A 21,271-nucleotide genomic window follows, 5' to 3' on the forward strand; every position below is an offset into this window, starting at 1 on the left:
CTGTTTACATGTCTCTGGAATTCCTTAAAAACTCATCCTCAACCTATTGAACAGCTGGTAGAGAATACACACCCTAAGCACCTTTCTACTAAACTACTCCCAAATCCCCAAGAGATAGATACAAATTCTCTATTTCAATGTCCATAACAAAGGAGCACAAAGAAGTTAAGTGATATGACCACATTAGCTAGCAGAAGTGAAATCAAGACAAGGAGACAAGAATCTATTCTCTTTTCATCAGAGCACACAATCCATGCTGTCTGTAGGGCCTGGGAAGCTTTGGTAAGAAGCATACAAAAAGGATGGAGGAAAGTTGTGTTGCACACGGCCATACAAAGCATCTTCAACCACTGTGTAATCAAGCGCTTCTCTGTTAGGCAAAAGCCTCCCATTTTACCACCTGAGAAATCCTTCTACCACCAGGAATAAACAAAACAGGAAAGGAAAAGATCTAATCATAATCATTCTTTAGCTTCAGAGAAATAAATCAGGACCGTGGCGATGCAAAAGGCAATATTTATTTATTTAAATATCTTAATATGAATTAGTCTAAAATAACATCAAAGAAAAATTAAAGAAGGTATCAGAGTCCTCTAGGTCTGAGTCTCCAGGAGTCTCCAAGTTATGTTACTTTTGCCTCTAAAGCATCAGGCTAGTGCAAAAGTAATTGCACTTTTTGCCATTACTTCCAATGGCAAAAATCACAATTGCTTTTGCACCAACCTATAGTTCAAATCCAGGATGGGCCAGGATTCAGGTAAGAATAACCCATCGCAAGGCTGCACAATCACACCCTGACTGACAGACTGAGTTTAGGCTACAAACCACTTAAAATCAAGCAACAGATTATTAAGGGTTAACTTTATGCAAAACATCATATTGGGCATAGTAGAAAAGAAAAGAAGCCCCCATTGTCTGTGTGCCTGGAGAGTTTATAATATAGCTTAGGAAGTGAGTCTTTTAGATAGAAAACCATAAAACTTAACAGTTAACTACTCTAGATGCTAAAACAGATGAAACAGGATGTGATTCCCGGCTAAATGAGCCATTAGTCTGATTACCTTACTGTCTAATGAGTGCTCCAGGTTTAGATAAGTCACTATGAACTGCAGAGGTCCAAGAAAGCTCCAGAGAAGACAGAGAGCTTGAGTGGTCTAAAAAGATGGGCATGATTTGGGCAAAGTGAAGTTCCCTCAAAGAGTGACATAAGATTTCAGGTTTCAGGTGATAGCTGAATGCCCCCCAGCTACCACCTTTCTTCTTTCTTCTTCTTTTTTTTTTAAGCTAAGATATCTTCTTTAAAACATTTTTTTAAGTACAATTTGCCAGGGACTCAAACAGATATCTGCACACCCATGTTTGTGGCAGCATTATTCACTATACCCAAGAGGGGTAGATAATCCAAGTGTCCAGCAACAGATGAATGGATAAATAAAATGTGGTAGATACATAGAATGGAACATTATTCAGCCTTAAAAAGGAACGGAATTCTGATACATGTGACAATACAGATTAAAACACAGGCAGAGGCACAAAGGCCTCAAGCTCATACCAATGATAAAACGGAACAGCTTCCCTAAAGCAGAGACATCCCGAGTAACTGCGACTGAAATAAAAAATCCCTGCTACAGATAAGCCAAGAGAAAAAAAAAAAAAAAAAAAAAAAAGACTGAGATCAAACTGTAGTGAGCCTTTGAACTTTACACAAGGAGTCTGAGCTTGAGTCCAAAAGCAGTTTTTTTTTGTTTTGTTTTGTTTTTTTTTTTGAGACGAAGTTCCGCTCTTGTTACCCAGGCTGGAGTGAAATGGCGCGATCTCGGCTCACCGCAACCTCCGCCTCCTGGGTTCAGGCAATTCTCCTGCCTCAGCCTCCTGAGTAGCTGGGATTACAGGCACGCGCCACCATGCCCAGCTAATTTTTTGTATTTTTAGTAGAGACGGGGTTTCACCATGTTGACCAGGATGGTCTCGATCTCTCGACCTCGTGATCCACCCGCCTCGGCCTCCCAAAGTGCTGGGATTACAGGCTTGAGCCACCACGCCCGGCCCCAAAAGCAGTTTTGAACTGAAAAGTCAGTGGGGGGCGAGGGGCTTAGATGATGTAACTGATGGGATTTGAACCCAGGTTATTCTGACCTAAGTGCAGTATTTAAGCTCCTTACTCAGATTCTACCTATCTCATATCATAATAATCAATCTTCAATGTATTTGAGATATTGTATAAGCCTAGGCTCCAAATTAGCTGGTAAAATTCTTCAGTTTTGTGTGAAAGTGGGCACGTTATTTAACTTTTTCATGTCCCGGTTTCCTCATCTTTTGTTTTTTTGTTTGTTTGTTTGTTTGTTTTGAGACGGAGTTTTGCTTGTTGCCCAGGCTGGCGTGCAGTGGCATGATCTTGGCTCACTGCAACCTCTGCCTCCCTGGTTCAAGCGATTCTCCTGCCTCAGCCTCCCAAGTAGCTGGGATCATACGCACCTGCTACCATGTCCAGCTAAGTTTTTGTATTTTTAGTAGAGACAAGGTTTCGCCATGTTGGCCAGGTTGGCCTTGAACTCCTGACCTCAGGTGATCTGCCCACCTCGGCCTCCCAAAGTTCTGGGATTACAGGCATGAGCCACCATGCCTGGCCCAAGTTCCCTCATCTTTGCAAGAAGCAGCATACTAGCTTCTCCCTCATCTAATTCTAAGGATTAAATGAGGTTGTGTGCCAAAACACCAAACACAGCACCTGACACACAGCAAGCATTCCATAAACATTACCTACTATAATTACATAAATTCATTGGGCTCTACTGGACTCTACTGGCCATTGTAAAGAGCCAAGTCAAGACTTGAACGCCTATACAAAATATGTTAATACCATGGCTAAATCATTAATGAGTCCTACCATACCAGTGTCTTGAAAACTCTCACAAATGATCTGTTTTGTTTTGTGTTTTGAGACAGGGTCTAGCTCTGTCACCCAGGTTGGAGTGCAGGGGTACAATCCTGGCTCACTACAGCCCCAACTCCCAGGCTCAAGCCATCCTCCCACTTCAGCCTCCTGAGTACCTGTGACCACAGGTACAGGCCACCATGCCTGGCTAATAATTTTTGTATTTTCGGTAGAGACAGCGTTTCATCATGTTGCCCAGGCTGGCCTCAAACTCCTGGACTAAAGCAATCTGCCCGCCTCAGACTCCCAAAGTGTTGGGGTTATAGGCGTAAGCCATGGCACTCAACCCAAAATGGTCTCTGCATACAGGAAATTGATGATTTTCAGATAAGCACATAAGGTGTGTCTTAATAAAACTAATATTAAAAGTCTAGGATACTAAGAAAATGACTATACAAGACAAACCAGTGGGAAGCTTCAAAAAGGACAACATGCTATTCACTCCAATATGAGGAATCTACTCTCTTCTTGGGTCTCAGACCCCGGGAATTTGATCACAAGACATTAAGATGTCATGTGTCATGGTGTTTTTAATTAGATAACTGTAAGACTTCCCAAATTTCCTGGCAGAGGGCCTCCGTCTTTTTTTTTTTTTTAAAGACACAGTATGGTCCACCAAACACTTTGGCTGTTTTTTAAACATACATCAAAAATCTGCAAAATGGCCTAAGTAAAAGTTACAAGTGTAAGGTCAAAAACAGACTTAGGTGTCTATCTGGGCCTTATATTTTTCAAAAAAATGTAATTCAGTGTAGGTATCTCATGTCTCCAGTCTCAGAAACATATTTGTGATGCATATGCAATAGATATATAAAATTGATGCTAATAGCCTAACGTTACAGGGGAAGAGAACTGAAAACATTAGAATGTTTTAAATAACTTGCCCAAGGTTTCAAAATCAGTTAGTGGCAGAAGCAGAGTTAGATCCCAAAGCTCGGCATCCGAGACTATCACAGTAAGACAGGGAACAGTGACTTGGTCAGGTTCTTGCAGCTGCTTGGCACACAGGTACATTAAATATATTAATGAACTCAACCAGGAACCCCTGACAACTATCCCAAGCTATAACAAATCTGGGACCTGAGGGTGATTATGGGTCCAGGACGGCTCTATGAACCAAAGTAACCCAAGTTTGTGAAGATTTCCTCTCCAGTTCTGTGTCAATGAGCCTCGCCCCTGCCCAGGTCTCTGCCTCCCGCCTCCTATCTTTCCTGCCCGCTACGAGCTGGCTCCCTCCGTTTCTACTCCATCACAGTCCACTTCAAAGCCTCTTATTCACAGGTTCTGTCTGCCCTTGGCCTACCGCATCCTCCTCTCAACTTCATCACTGTCAGCATCTTGATCCCAGTGATATTTTATTTTTTCAGTATTTCTCAATTCAAAGTTTGAGGAAAGAATCCAACCTTGTTCATCTTTTTATCTAAGTTGAGCCTTAAATGGGTTCCTGGCCTTGGGTCAGGAATCCATCCATAGGCCAGGACATCCCACAAACCATGGCTGTCGACGGCGGCTGCAAGCTTGTCAGGCACGGTCCCGGCTGCCTAGTCCAAGACGTGCCTACACTACCATCATATTATACTCTTGTTACTGGGCTGCAGCCAGTCATTTCAGACTACGAATTAAAGAACTATATATGAGTTCAATGCCACGCTGAAATACCGGCTAAAAATATCACCTCAGGCAGTCTTTATTTTAGAGCGGGATAATACAATACTGCCATATCTTTGTTGAGACAAACTGTGTCATGAGACAAGTATTTTCCAAATATATACCATTCTCCAGACTTAATAAAACTCTCTTAACTAAGACACAGCACGGTCCTCTGTTAAAGGGATAATATTTGCAATATGTCTTTAATATAATATTTATATGGTTAATTGAAAGTTGCAAAAAACAAAAATGAAATCTGCTATGAATACCACAGAGGGAGAAAGGAACACAGAAAGAGGGAAAGAGGTAGGCAGGGAAGGGGAGATGAGAAATACCCTAATTAATGAAAAATATCAGTGTCTTGGCCAGGCTTTGTGGCTCATGCCTATAATCCCCACTCTTTGTGAGGCTAAGGCTGGTGGATCACTTGAGACCAGGAGTTTGAGACTAGCCTGGCCAAAATGGTGAAACCCCATCTCTACTAAAGATACAAAAAATTAGCCAGGCATGATGGCATGTCCCTGTGATCCCAGCTACTCAGGAGGTGAGGCAGGAGAATTGCTTGAACCCAGCAGACGGAGGTTGTAGTGAACCAAGATGGTGCCACTGTACTCCAGCCTGGGGGACAGAGCAAGACTCTGTCTCCAAAAAAAAGAAAGAAGGAAGGAAGGAAGGGAGGGAGGGAGGGAGGGAGGGAGGGAAGGAAAAGAAAATATCAATGTCTGAAACCCTGAGAAAAAGTGATTCTGGATTTCAAAGTTTTTCAGACAGGGCACTTACCATGCACTCCACTTCCACATGTGCCAGGCACTGGACTCAGATGTCCCTTAATCCCCACCACAACTCAACAAGGTAAGTACCATGATGACCACTTTACAGGTTAAAGAACCTCTGTTACTTACAGCTGTCACAGTGACTGTAAATCACGTCACCAAGGTTCAAACAGGTCTGTCTGCCAAAAGCTCACACCTTTTCCCCAGAATGCCACATCATTTCACACTCCACTCCTTCCAAAGCAGAATGTGAACAACAAAACTGCCTCTCTTTAGAAATTAGGGTTATCATTAAAATTTTTCTGCGCTATGGATATACAACAGACAGAGATACAGGTGTAGAGGGGACTGATGAACTGGCCACAGAAGGAATTGGCCACGTGTGCCTTGTGCTGAATTGTTTCCTCTTCCTCCTCTCTCTCGTGCTCATAAAGGTGAAGGACCCTGTGCGGCTGTCAGTTACTTGCCATCCTGTGAACATGATGGAATACACTCTCCTCCCCGTGTCTTCTCTCACCTCCCACAGTGGGGAAAAGTCATTGTCATGGCTGCTCTCATTTTTCCTTTGACTTGAGAGCACCATGTGATGATCACCTATGACTTTAGAAATTAATGTGCTTCCTCCGTGTCACATTGGTTCATGTCACTGCACTGTTAGCACTAACTCAACACATGGCAGGAATACTGATTGTCATTTCAATTATTTGTCCAGGTCATTTTCAGATTGCCTCATTCCAAACCTACACATTCTTTAATATCATATCCAATTATTTTGAAAACTGAAAGGGCAACCACGGAAAGTCAGCAGGACTATCATTAAGAGCATGGACTCTGCAGCTAGACTTCCTGGGTATGAATCACAGCTCCATCACCTACTTGCTGTGTGACCCTGGACAATTACTTAGCCCTAATGAGCCTCGGTTTCCTCATATGTAAAATGAAGATAATTTAAAAACCTATAGTGCATAGGACTCTAGTAAGAAATAATTGACTACTACATGTACAGTGCTTAGAACAGCAGCTGATACTGATAAGGAAATACAAAATGTCCTTTGCTTTCATTTATCATTTTACCAGCCAATAAGAAACCAGTCTCCAAGGAGTTAACTTATCACGGGTCTCACAGATGGTAAATGGCAGAGCCATGACTAGATGTCAAGTTTTTGCTTCTTAGTGCCACCACAGTGCTTCCAAAAGATGCAGATCTGATGTCAGGTCTTAATTTCTTCCAAATCAACTTTAGGTTTAGTTTCAGCCAGAATATTCAAGTTAATACATTGTAAGTATTATACAAATATTTCAAGTCCTATATACAGTGCCTCCATGATGAAAAAAACTCTTTAAGTTTGTTAAACAACAAATGCGTGTTGACTTTGAAAATTCTAGGAGGAAGAAATTTTCTGATCACCTAAGGTTGTAAGAAAGTTTGCACGGGTTGAAGCTGGCAAGTTGTTACCAAAAATAACTGTTATTATAAAACGGTCCAAGAGATAGAACTGTGCTCAGCAATTAGACACAACATTTCCCTTCACCCTCATGATCTGCTGTTTTTCACCAGCTTTATCTAGTCTTCTAAAGCTGTGTCTGCATTTCAAACACCAAAGCCACACTCCGGAAAGGACACACAATTTCTTCTCCATGTTTATCTTATTGGTCTACCTTTGCAGCGGTCACAGTAAGCTGAGAACTGCTGATGGTAAACCACCCACAGACCGCCAAGTCCAGGCATTTCACGTTAACAGGGCTGGATTCTCTCCTTCCTTCCCTACCTGGTCTAGGTGGGATTGGAGGTGGCATTAAAGATGATGCTCTTGTTCCATGCAAACTCTGTTGGGTCTGGGTTACCTGGGTAAAGGTCTGCCCATCTAGATAAAAGAGAACCTCCTCCTACTTCCAACTCCAGAACAACAACAACAACAAAAAAACCGTTTTTAATCAACCAAAATAATCTTGAAGATTACACACCACTCAATTACTGTTCATGCTGCGAGTGGGCCTGTGATACTGAAGGAAGAAAACTACATTTTTATGATATGTCTGCTATACTATTTGAAAATTTTGCTGGGCGCGGTGGCTCAAGCCTGTAATCCCAGCACTTTGGGAGGCCGAGGCGGGTGGATCACGAGGTCGAGAGATCGAGACCATCCTGGTCAACATGGTGAAACCCCGTCTCTACTAAAAATACAAAAAATTAGCTGGGCATGGTGGCGCGTGCCTGTAATCCCAGCTACTCAGGAGGCTGAGGCAGGAGAATTGCCTGAACCCAGGAGGCGGAGGTTGCGGTGAGCCGAGATCGCACCATTGCACTCCAGCCTGGGTAACAAGAGCGAAACTCCGTCTCAAAAAAAAAAAGAAATTTTTTTCACCAAAAGCATTTGTTATTTTAATTAAAAAACATTTAAAAGAAAATTTTATAAAGACTCAAACTTGGCTGGGCAAGGTGGTTCACACCTGTAATCCTAGCACTTTGGGAGGCCGAGACGGGTGAATCACAAGGTCGGGAAGTCGAGACCAGCCTGGCCAACATGGTGAAACCTTGTCTCTACTAAAAATACAAAAAATTAGCTGAGTGTAGTGGCAGGCACCTGTAATCCCAGCTACTTGGGAGGCTGAGGCAGGAGAATTGCTTGGACCCAGGGGGCAGAGGTTGCAGTGAACTGAGATCGTGCCACTGCACTCTAGCCCGGGAGACAGAGTGAGACTCCGTCTCAAAAAAAAAAAAAAAAAAAAAAGAATAAAACTTGGAGAACAACTGAGTAGCAGGAATAACACTCAGGTGGATATCTGAACTCCAGCTCTGCTCTCTGCCAGCCTCATCATGAGCCTGCAAAAGGTTCAAGTCTCAGATGAGATTGCAGCCCTGCTAAAACCTTGCCTACAGCTGGGAAAACCCTGAAGAGAGGACTCAGCTAAGCCAGGCCCCAACTCCTGACCCCAGGAATAGCGAGATAATAAATGTATGTTATTCTAAGTTGCTAAGTCTATACACTTTGTTTTGTAGCAAGAGAGAACTACTACTCCATCTATACCAAATTCCCAGGAATAGAGATATACCCATGAGGTGGGATTTTCATGTGTATAAATTAAAAGTTGTCTTGAAACTTCAAATAAATGTGTTAACCAGTATTGTGTTCATTAACTTGACAATATTTTAAACCAAATATACATAACTTATATCTTGAGTATCTTTCATAAAAGTACCTAATCTCATCCTTCTGGGAATCCTAATTCTAGTACTAACTTCTAAAACTTAAGATAGCTTTCCCTAGACTTTTAAAGTCGTCACTCTTACAACTACAACAATAACATAAGATGCTAAAATTAGACTAACTCAGGCCCCTATATCTAGACGATCCCCAACCTTACAATTCAGATAGAAAACAAACTAAATTTACTGGTCAGCACCAAATATACTTCTTGTCAGAGAACAGACACCTTGGTTCTCTGGTTTCCAAATTTGTACTGGGCCTTGTTCTTTCCTAAATTGCAGCTTTCCTGTTCCTAAATAGAACCACAGTCCTAACCAGTCACCCTAAAAACAGAACATGTCTGGCTGGATCTCACTCAGCTCTGCCATCTCCTACATCACAATAAAAGTCCCACTACCATCCATCTGGCCTGGGCACGGAGTTGGGGGTAGGGCAGAAGAAGTTCTGACGAAGGACAGAAAGCAAACAGAAAAGCACTGCTCGGGAATGTCACCACCAGCATTTCCCAGCCGTTGACTCCACGGAGCCTGCCAGACCAAACGGCATGTCCTGCAGCGAGGCCCAGCTTGAACCACACTCTGCCAAGATGGAGGAATAAAAAGCAAATAGAGTCTCTGACCCTGTGTGTTGCACCATCACTGCAGCATTTCCCCCATCTCATCTCACCCGATCCTCCTCCATCTCCAAACGAACGGCCCAAAGCCCCAACTGCGAAGACCATGTCAATATCTGCAACTGTCCCAGATTTAGACTCAACCAGGCCATAAATGGCTACAAACCAATCCAGTGCTATTAAAACAAGTATGTCAACCCACCTCAAAGTGAAGAACAGATATTTCTGGAGCACGCAACTTACTCAGAGAAGGGTTACAAGGGTCTATCAGTTCAAAACAGTATGCATTAGAGAACAGACTAAAGCTCTGAATTACGTTTCAAAGTAAAGACTTCAGTAGAATTTCCAAAAGGAGATTGACTTCAACCATGCTCCAGAGTCCCTGGGGAAAGCTGTTTACTCTTCTCTGCCATTAGAAGTTCACCAGTAGAAAAGTCTGAGAAGCTAGCCATTGGGTGCACTTGAAGCCTAGAAGTCAAGTGACCAGTGCTTCCCATGGACACATTCTTTAACATGGCATCAACATTGAAAAAAAGCCACTTCATTACAGAATTCCCTACCAAACCGGTGAGGAGTTCATAGCGGTTGGGCTCTTCGGCATCCACTGCCCCTTTTCTCATCCTAGTGTGTGAACAGATACATTTGGTTGGGAACCCACCCCCTCACATACAGCCTACCTACTTCAGAAAACCTTGGCTCAACTCCAATCTTAGACAACATTTTCTTAAACCGCTCAGGTCACCCCATCACCAGGTCACAGTCAATGGTCTAAGGAGGGTATGTGACTCCAGCAGCCTAACCAGGGTAAATCTTGGACTCAGACTTGGAATGCCAGAAGAGAAGCACTGCCTCTCCTTCTAGGCAGCACGATGCATGAATGCAAAGCCAGGAACGCTGCAGCTGATTTGCTGCTATGAAACCTCAGAATGAAGAAACAGCCAAGAAGGCAAAGCAGAGAGTAAAACACAAAGTCCTTAGTGATACCAGAGAGCCACTAAATCAAACCAATTCTGAAAGCAGAATGACTTTCTGGACTTTCGGGTGAATAAATGTGGATTGTGTGATGGCTACTTGCAAAAAGCATATCTTAACACAACCTGACATTTCCGAATAACTCCAGAATGCCTCATCCTGCCCAGAATTTCAGGTTTAGTACGACAGGATGACAAGGGAGTCGGCTTCCAGGGTCAGCTGCTGGCTGCTGCAGATCCAGAGGATCACTAGGGACTGTGAATGTGCTAGAGAGTTGATAACTCATACCCACGGGCAAAGCAATCCTCATGAGATCTCTGGGAAGCTACAGACTATTTTTCAGCTTCCAGATATTGTTGGGAGATATGTTGGGAGAGGGAAAGCTAGAGGAGATGGATGGTAGGATGTTAGAACTAAACTTCCCGATTTACAGCTGGTTCACATAGGAGGTTGCTGAGGCTCTGCGTATACCCAGACTTCAAAAGTCTGGGCCAAGGGTCTTTCTGTTCACTGCCCTCCTTATCAAAAGCAGCTCTGAACATACAAATTACTGTTCAATATACTCACATGATGAATCATCCCTAGACAGTCACCCACTTTTATAATATAAATTGAAGCTATAAGACCTTAAAAGAGATTTTTTTTAAACTGCATCTTCATTTTCTTAGAAAGAATTGAAAAACAGAGTGAAGTACAAGATAGTAAAATGTTACATGTCATATTAACTTAGCCTTGGGCATCAAGCTAGCAATTTTGCAGCAATCCATGAACAAAAGCAAAGCAGGAGTATTATCAGAGTAAGAGCCAGAAATAGATTTCCCCAGGGAAGGATATATGGCATGTGGGGCTGGAGAGTGTGGTAATTAAATTTATCATGAAGCTTTTTTTTTTAAATTACAAAAGTGATACATGCTTGACTTAAATCCTACAATACAGAGGTCTAAAAGAGTAACCTTCCCTGTCCCCATGCCCGATCTCAACCCACCCCACTATGGGACCCAAAGGTAACGTGCCTGTCTCTCTGTACCTACAGATACACGCAAACATATATACATATTCATAAACCTATACACGCATCTTTTAGGAAAGGATCATACTATACACATTACCTTACAATCTCTTTTTTCACTTAAAATAGAGAACACCCAGCCCTCCAACATGAAGTGTTTAAAGTCACAAAACAAAGGCATACGTCTCACAGAAACAGTAGTCCTGAATTAGCATGGAAAACATTAATTGATATGAATATCTGGAAGCTGAAATCAATTTTCTGCTTTGGTTCTATAACCAGAGAGGGCATTCCAAAAATAGTTTAGAAAATAAAATTACATAGAGCTGAAATCCAGACATTTTGTCTGCTAAATACTCATGAATGTTAACACTTGGCATTCTGTTAAAAAGGTGATTGTTTTATTTTTGGTGGCCACAACAAATCAGGTATTTGAATGCATGTAATGTGCTACTCTCCATCCTATTTTCAATTCATCTAAAAGTGAATTGTGCTTCTCAAAGCCAAAAAGAAAAATAATCGGTAATGTTAGTTACAATATAATTGATTCCCCCTATCTCCATCTCAAAGACCAATGTTTAAAGTCTGTCTTTTATTTGCTATCAGACTTTCAATTAAAGCTGCAGAGCCCTCAGCTTTCCCACCTGAGAGCAGAACTGCTCCACTTGGAGGGAAGGTGACACCAGGCGGCACTGCCAAGCCAAACAATGCCACCTCTGCTCTGCAGCAACGCTTTATACCTTTTCCATTTGGATCAGCACTTTAAATTATCGCATCTCTGAACTGGAAACACACCTCAGTTTAGTATCCAGTTACCAAATTAAGACTGCAAAAGCAGTATTCACATGCCTCATGTTACCGTCAACCTCTCCCCACCTCCATCAATACAAATTGAGAAGAATGAAAAGGTCAGTTCCTAGATGATGACTACAATCCCATAAACAAATTACTCAAAACTATCCTTGAAACATGGTTGGTGCTATGGCCTCAAAGTCTGTATCCTTATATATTGAAAGCTAGTCACCAGTGTGATGGTTCCAGGAGGTTGGGCTTTGAGAGGTGACTAAGTCATGAGGACACAGCTCTCATGAATGGGATTAGTGCTTCATGAAGGAGTATTCCTCTTCCACCACGTGAGGACACAGTGAGAAGGCACCATCTATGAACTAGAAAACAGGCCCTCACCAGACACTGAATATGGCCTCATCGTGGACTTCCTAGACCCTAGAACTCCTGAGAAACAAATTTCTGTTGTTTATAAGCCACTCAGTTTTTGGTACTTTGGTAGAGCAGCTCCAACAGATGAAGAGAGTTGGCTATCTAGAAAAGAGAGCCATATGTAACATAAAATAACATCGCTGATAATTTGCATATAATTTTACAAAATATATTACTTCCACAAAAGTTATAACTGATCCTACTTGTATCACTGTATTATCTATTTATACTTCCTTCCTAGATTGATAGACACAAAAATATTAAGCATGCCCAATAATCCAGTTCTTCTCCATGCACAGATGCGTATTTTAAAGGAGGAAAGGGAACTCAAGAAGTAAGGCAGAATCCACTAACACTACTCCCATCTAATGCATTCCGTTTCCTTCTCAGCTGCAGGTACAGGGAATCGATGCCTCATTTCTTTGGTTTAGTTAACGATACACCTTTACTTCTAAAGATGCTTTATGCAAACTCTAGAAAAGCTGCATATAAACGTATTTTTATTCATGTTTTAAATATATCTAGAGAACTTGACCCTGTGAAATCCTTTATGAAGATGTTTTATAGCAGGAAATTTTCTTCTACTATTGCATATACATATGTATGCTTTTGTTTTTGTATACAGCATTAGACTCTCACATAGCAGGACATGACTATCCCCAAATCCCCAGAAACCAAGCACACATTCTTATTTGATAATCTGCTCCTGCCCCTCCTAACTACAAGTGTCAAGAACAGGTGTCCCCAAACTACGGCCTGCGGGCCGCATGCGGCCCCCTGAGGCCATTTATCCGGCCCCCCACCGCACTTCAGGAAGGCGCACCTCTTTCACTGGTGGTCAGTGAGAGGAGCACAGTATGTGGCGGCCCTCCAACGGTCTGAGGGACAGTGAACTGGCCCCTGTGTAAAAAGTTTGGGGACGCCTGGTCAATAAAGTCCGTATCTTTTTTTGACAGTTTACTGCCTTGCATTTCAATGAGTAGCTTCTCCCCGATTAGACTTTGTTAATCTTACGAAGATATCCAAGAAGATAAGATGCCTATGGATTTCAAAATTCTTCTGAATTCCTCAGAGGACAGTATTCTACTTGCTTTAGAATGCCCCCAACAGCCACTACAACACTTGCACACAGTTGATCATAGAAAGCAGACTGACTTGCCTAGTCCACATTACTCATGTGCCAAATCAGTAAAACCTCAACTGTGAGGGTTTAAGCAAATAGCGCTGGACTCAAACAGAGAAAAAAGAAAGAGTCTTGAGGAAGAAAAGACAGCTCTCTGTCACAAAATACAAAGTCTAAACACCACAGATGACCTTCACATGTACTTACGTATATTTCACTGTGGTCAAAACGCTTTTTGAGGTTGTTGATGAAGGTCTCCTCATTGAGAGGTTCTAAAAGAACCATATCCCCAACTCCAATCATATTGTCCAGAAGTGACGTTTTCACCTCCATTTTGGCCATGATCTCCAGCTGCAGGAGAGAGGAAAAGGGGTCAATTTAAATGAGCAAAATAATTTCAAGTAGGTTCTTGGCACTACTGCAGAAATCCAACACTAGTAGTTCCGAAGGACCCTCACCAGCCTTAAAAAATGTCATAACATCTCCTGCCTATGAACTACACCAGGAGCCTCTGACTTGGCTGCAGCTGCCCATTTCCAACCTGCAGCCACAAACGAACATCCTTCCCAGTCCATCCCCCCGGTAAAGTTCACCTACAGAAAGAGCCACTAGAAAGCCATGGTCTTCTCCTCAGCAGAGAGTTGCAAAACTCCAGGGGGAAAAACGAAACAAAACAAAACAAAACAAAAACAAACCCACCTCCCCACCCCCACTTTCCCTAAGCCCTTAGGTACCAATGTCAGACTTGAACCTATATGAAGCTGATTCCTCCAAGATGATAAAAAATGATGCTGCTAACATGTTGTTTACTTGCCATATATCAGATATGATACTAATAACTTTATATCCGTTTACTTGCTACATATCAGACATTATGCCAAGAACTTTAAATTAATTTAACTCTCACAAGAACTCTATGAGGTAGTGAATGTTATTCCTACATCGAGAAAATTGAAGCTCAGAGATTATGAAACTTGCTATGGGTTACTTAAAAATGTTTTCCATGTGATGTGAAAGAACTCAATCACCACGTTTAACGTGGCATCTATGGGAAGAAATTTCATTCCAGATATTCAATGCTGACATATAACCCACGTGTAAATCACAGGCTGCCAATATAACATAACCTCCTAAAAGTGGCCTCCATGTTCTTAATTCTTGTTCCAACAGACATGCCACTGTTAACAGCAGAATCAAATTAACATGCAGTAAACAGACCAGAAATACTACAGTTTCCCTTTGGCTCAATGCAGAAATCTACCGAGTGAAAACAGAGGCACACTACAAAGGCAGCATTCTACACGGCTACTAACATGCCTGGTGCCACCCAAAAGCAGAATGCGAATCCCCTCAAGGCTTCCAATCTGATCACTGTCAAGAGTACTAAAAATCTTTCAAATTCTGAGCACAGGAGTGTATGGGATGTGTGTGCGCGCACACATGTCGTATTACTCTTCCTAATATCACCAGAACTAAAAGGTAAAATGGTAGAACTAAATTCACTTGGGCCATTCTCTCTCAATGTTTCCAATGTAGAAGTCAGTTTTATATAACTTCAGTGTGCTGATACTCAATACTTCAGAATACTAATAAATACTTACATATATACCTGTCCCTGATAATGAGTGGAAAGGACATTTTATTCTTTCTGTTAAGGAGTCACTCGGGCACACTATGTCTTATAAAGGTTGGTCTGCTTACTGAAGGCTCAGCAACTTAAACAAATGTCTTCCAATTCTACTTTAGAACATCCTGTAGGTCTTGAAGAAGCAACAGAAACTACATTTAGTTGATCTGGTTTAAAGAGAACTGGGAAGAGCTAGTAATGAAAAAAATCACTATTATTAATTACTAGCAATTTATATGGACCCACAAACATATCCTTTTTTTTTTTTAACATTTTTTTTTTCTTTTTTCCACCTAGATTTCAGAGGAAACACATCCTTTTTTACTGGTCCTATTAAAACAAGTTTTTGGCTATAAAAAGCCAAAAAAGAAAGACTAAGATGAAACTGAGAGGTTCTCCCAGAAACAACAAAATAAGCATTTAACACTAAAAAGAAAAACAATAGAGTACCTTTTTTGTTATTGTACATTTTTAATAACTTTATGCCAACTCTACCTGAAAAGAACAGTCCCAGATTATCATGAAAACCCAACAATGGTGGCCCAAGGAATTGCTCTGTATATTTTGAAGTTGGTGGGGCTCTGTTTTAGAACAAAACTGGAAGGGGCAGGAGGCACGTGCCATGCTATGGAAATGCAGCAGGAGCCATGGAGACAGTGGGGCCAGAACCAGAGCCCACAGAAGGAGTTGCACAGGAACAGGGCCATTTGTCACAATAAATTTGTCCACAATAAATTAACATTTGAATCAAAGTTCAAGTTCTCAGGCTCGTGTAATGCCAAAAGCACGCTAGCTGCCATGCATTACATACAATTTGGCAGATGAGGGAAGGCGGCTTAGGGATTAAGGAAGTCAACCTGAGAAGGGTTTCAAAAATAACTACCTCAAACCAGCAATTTCAATTAAGCAAAGAGGTTGAATAGGAACTCTGCCCCAGGGTGGATTCCTGTATATAGTCTATTTATAGGAACAGCTGCAGAAAGGCAACACAGCTTCCCTGCAGGTAACAATAATTAAGCAGCCAACCTTTCTCTATAATTACCTGCTTCACCATATTGGAAAAGACGGTGAAGGAGGTAAATACAGATTTAAATCTAATTTTTACACCTCATCTCAACTTTCTAATCCAAAGAGGAATAGGGAGCAAAACAAATGTTGAGTTATAGGCAACTGGTAAAAAGTGAAGCCCTCTGAAAACACAACTTTTGCAAACCAAAATACAGTAAGGCAAGCCACACTGAAAAGGTGACACCAAGATTCACTGAGTCATGCAAACGGTTTTGCTTTGTTTTGTTTATCTATTAGCATTTAGGGACTTTGGGAGACGATCCAATGACAGCCTACCTCACTCTCAAGGTAAAAACAGGACACAAAGGAAACGGTGTGGGGGTACTTCCCTATCTTCCTACAGTAGTTTCTGGGGTTGTGACCACCATCTCCAGCCTTGGTTTGGTTCACTTCGACATCTCAATGACATTAGTTGGTATATTGGCTCCACCAAAAGAATCCATTTGTTTTTCTTCTCTGAAGGAGTTATGTGCTTAGCACAAGTTTCAGAATCACTTGCTAATGCCTTATTTCCATAAACCATTTGAAGAATTCACATGGGGCTATAAGGAGAGTTAAATGGAATGTATGTAGAGCACTGGGGATACTTTTTGTTTGACACATACTGTTATAGATCTACCTCCTCCCTCCCAAGAGTCCCCACAGTAATCCATGCTGTTCTGGGGAAACCAATTTTACTCAGGTACCAGAAATGAGCATGTGATCTAGGCTAGGTCAAGCAACATATTCTCATCGTCTAGCCAGTGTAACTGATTCAAGGCTGGACATGCGACTGAGCTTGAGACTGCGGCTTGGAATACTAGGACAAAGGTTGTCTGTCTCTGGATGGCATGACTTGCAGACGTGACACTTGGAACTACCGCAGTCATCTCTGCTTTCACAGGGAGGGTTGGTAGGAAGAGGAAGATGACACATGGAAGAGGACAAGGCAAGAAAATTGCCTAGAATTGGCCAGGGCAGTGGCTCGTGCCTGTAATCCCAGCACTTTGGGAGGCTGAGGAGGGTGGATCATTTGAGGTCAGGAGTTTGAGATCAGCCTGGCCAACATGGTGAAAACCCACCTCTACTAAAAACACAAAAATTAGTCGGGTAGTAGTGGCGCGCCCTTGTAATCCCAGCTATTCAGGAGGCTGAGGCAGGAGAACTGCTTGAACCCGGGAGGTAGAGGTTGCAGCGAGCTGAGGTGGCACCACTGCACTGCGGCCTAGGCGAAAGACTGAGACCCTGTCTCAAAAGAAAAAAAAAGAAAAAGAAAATTATCTAGAATTATTAGTACCGGAGCCTTGATGACATCCCAAACCTCTGGATCAAACTGCACTTGAAGCTTGTCCCTCTCTCAAGTTTTCAGTGTTGTAAGCTGATTATCTTTATTGTCTAAGCCAGGCGACCCCTAACTGCGGCCCCCTGAGGCCATTTATCCAGCCCCCGCCGCACTTCAGGAAGGGGCACCTCTTTCATTGGTGGTCAGTGACAGGAGCACAGTATGTGGCAGCCCTCGAACGGTCTGAGGGACAGTGAACTGGCCCCCTGTGTAAAAAGTTTGGGGACGCCTGGTCTAAGCTGTTTGAGTTGGATTTTCTATTTGCAACAGAAAGCATTTTACCTAATAAGAGACTGGTACCAGGAAGTGAAGTGTTCTAAATAACACACCAAAAAGCAAACACTGGCTGATCTAAGGCACAGGCTAGAGGACATGAGGACCTTCTGTATTGGACTGACATGATGATCATCTTTGCTATTTAGCAGTGAAACAATGAACTAAACCATGGCCCACTGTATCTAAAGACTTGGACCTTTGTCCCTGTGACATTAGAGAATACGAGAAAAATTCAAGATGGCCAGTATATGGGTTGGCTATTTCTTAAGGATTTACAAGAAAAAGACAAGTTTGCTGTGAAACTGGACTGTCTGAAAGGCCAGAGAGGAAAATATATGGCACTGCTCATAGACTCACCCCACCTGAAGGTGGAAGACAGAGAGACGTAACCTGTCTGAAACACCACCTCTGCCTCTGTGGCCTGAGAAAGAAATAAGCCCTCCTGCCACGCAGATGTAGCCCAGGAGAGGTGCCAACTCTACTGCTTCTTACACTTCTTACTAGTCCCAGGTGAATTCTACTACCAAGAACTATGGCAAGCTGCAAAGTATCAAGGCCAGGAAACAAATTCTCAGACCATGTTCTAGTTTCAAAATTTTGGGACTTAGCAGTATATTCAGTTTGGGTTACTAGTCCAGAAAAGCAGTCTTTTTAAGAGTGCCAATTTAGGCCAGCCACCAGACCACTAACTGGTGCCAGGCAACTCCACAGGCTGTGCCAGCTCTTTCCAGCTGATGGTCCATCCAAGAAAAACAAAATATTATTATTACAATGGTTCCTTCCCCTATCTACTCTCATCTCAAGAACTTCCAAAGTAACTACTACCTATATTTCAACACACACTAATTCATTTACTGGTATCTTTTGCAAAGTTAAAATACCATTTAAAATACTGTCAGCAGCATTTCAAAGGTTACTCAAAATCCAAGAGAATGCTGCATAAACATCCTACGGCATCTTAAAATAGCCACCTGTGGCCTACATGTAAACTTACTGATTCTACATAGTCATTAACCTTCAATTGCAAGCCACCTACCATATGTCAACATCATCTGCGCTTGGGAATGTCAAGACCAACACAGACCCCTAACACACAGAGATGACTACACAAAACAGCACATCCATGTGAAGTGCATGGTCATTCCACTATTCAATATCAAAATGATAATACGAAGAAGTTAATCCAAATTAATTAATTAAATAATAACTAAGAGAGATGAAGGATAAGCTAAAATGAAATTCATCTTATCTGGTGCTCCTCCATTGAATTTGAGTACCACAAATAAGAACAATGTATACACAGAAACACTTTTATTGTAGAATTTGAAATAATATTCACAAATCAGAGCTGAGGTTGCAATGATTAATATGAATATTAAATCACTAATGTAGTTTTAAATTTGAAGGAACTTCTTTTTTTTTTTTTTTTTAATGAAATAGGATCTTGCTATGTTGCCCAGGCTGGTCTCAAACTCCAGGTTTCAAATGATACTTCTGCCTTGAGCTCCCCAAGTGCTGGGATTGCAGGCGTGAGCCACTACACTTAGTTTGAAGGAACTTTTAAAATAAAGCCAAAAGAGTCATTTCCAGGAAAACCTAGTGAAAGCAGTTATCTATTGCTTTGGTAATTGTAACTGAGGACATTTAAAACACATACAACATCATTAGCAGTATAATATTATTAGCAATATATACCCAAGGCAGCATCTACAGGGACTCTTCTTAACACAGTAACAAGTGTGTTTTATCTGACTCCAGTTCCACTCATTAACCTCCCTGTATAGTGGTCATGCATGCATGACAGCACCTTTTCTAGAAAATCAGCTCTTCTATGTCAAGAATCACGCCTTATTCAACTTTATTTCCCGAAAGCACGGTGCACAGCCTCTTGCACAAGTAGCCATTCGATGACATACAAAGGGAAAACAAGTATGCAAATTTCTGATTGACAACTGAGTCATACAACAATGCAGGTCCTCACAGCTGCCATCCTTTGGTTTGGTCACAGCAGACCAGAAGGCAAAACAATGACAGTGGCTTCAAGCCGCTTTGATCCATTCCTCCAAAAGCATATTATCAACAAAGGGCAGGAAACAGAACTGAGCCAGTTGGCTTCCACCAAGATCACTAAGGCTTTTAAGAATAACATGAGAAACCTATTTAGGTAAGAAAATGGGGCTAGTATGGCAAGATTTCATGAACACAGCAACTCTCAGCAAATCCTGATGGCAAACAAAGGCAGAAGAGGCGCCAAGTCTGTAGGATGTGGTTTAGTACCTAACATAATGTGAGCTAAGGGACTAAGAAAAACTGGAATTTCCTTCCCAGATCTTTTAAAATAGCACCAAATCTCATGTCTCCGAGAGAGGTTAGATTAAATTTCCATTCAATTCAGTTCAACCAGTTTTTACAGTATTGAGTCCTGTTGTGTTGCTGGCACGGTGTAAAGTGCTAAGAACACAGTGAACATCGTGGTACCTCCCCATCCCGGCATCACCCTCTAGGAACTCACAGTCCAATAGGAAAGTCAAAGAAATAGGCCACTTTTGAAATTTTCAGTAACCTTTTTAATAATTAAAAGTAACACATGTGCACTATAGAAAAAAATCTAGAAAATGGAGACGAGCAAAAAGACTATAAGCCAAATTCAACATCCTTATGCTTTGGTCTAAATCCTTATGAATTTATTAGAATCCTTTTGAAAACTGATTTTCATGCAACCAATGAATTGGCCACCTCTTCTCGTTTTGTAAATTTTGATATGCTGTTTCAAGGTAGGAATGTGAAATCATTCCATAGGAGCTGAAATTGTGGCGCTGGATCAGTAATGTCCCCACCACTTTTAAATTCAGCCAAATTGCATGGCCATCTGCTCCTTTATTCTTACCTTCTCCTTTGCCCCAAATTAGCAACCTGTATTACCAACAGCCTGCCTACCAATCATCTCTACCACTTGGCTGTGTTGAACATCTCAACACGTGTCCAAAATTTGTATCAATCATCCCACATCAAAATACAGAAAAACAAACGAGAAAAACGTCTTATTCCCTCTAAATTCCACAAAATAACAATTGACCCATCCAGGTTCTCATCCTTGGCTTCCTGTCTCTTGCTTCCTCCCCCATATTCAGCCTCTCTCACTGATTACATCACCTTGATCACTCTCACCTCTGTACCTTCCCCTCAAGAGCCTTCTAAGGGGTCTCTCTGCCTTGTCTGGCCACCACAGCCCTGCCTTTCCTTTCCCCCATCCCACACTACCCAAGTTATTTTTTCAAATTACAATCTGATTAGGCATACCCTCCTTCAAACCCTTCAATAACTCTCTAGTGCCTTTCAGCCAGCATTATGATCCTTTAGCAGATCCTCCAACAAATTAAACAGAGTCCCCACATGATTGAGAAATTCCACCTCTGGGTATATACCCAAAAGAAGTGAACGAAGAAACTCAAACAGATGTTGGTACACCCATGTTCA

The 21,271-nt window shown here is 41.8% G+C and overlaps 1 protein-coding gene across 10 annotated transcripts in view; it reads right to left on the minus strand.

Annotated features, from left to right (window-relative positions):
- Positions 1-21,271, minus strand: part of MYO1B (myosin IB) — a 188,189-nt gene that overhangs the window by 142,603 nt on the left and 24,315 nt on the right. For all 10 annotated transcript variants that reach the window (XM_074399339.1, XM_074399345.1, XM_074399342.1 and 7 more), the window contains exon 2: positions 13,710-13,853. In XM_074399339.1, the coding sequence (XP_074255440.1) occupies positions 13,710-13,844 (135 nt within the window). In that variant the 5' untranslated portion in view covers positions 13,845-13,853. The remainder of the gene's footprint in view (positions 1-13,709; positions 13,854-21,271) is intronic.

This window comes from Saimiri boliviensis, chromosome 5 (genome assembly GCF_048565385.1).
Source record: "Saimiri boliviensis isolate mSaiBol1 chromosome 5, mSaiBol1.pri, whole genome shotgun sequence".
In the NCBI taxonomy this organism is placed as follows: Eukaryota; Metazoa; Chordata; class Mammalia; order Primates; family Cebidae; genus Saimiri; species Saimiri boliviensis.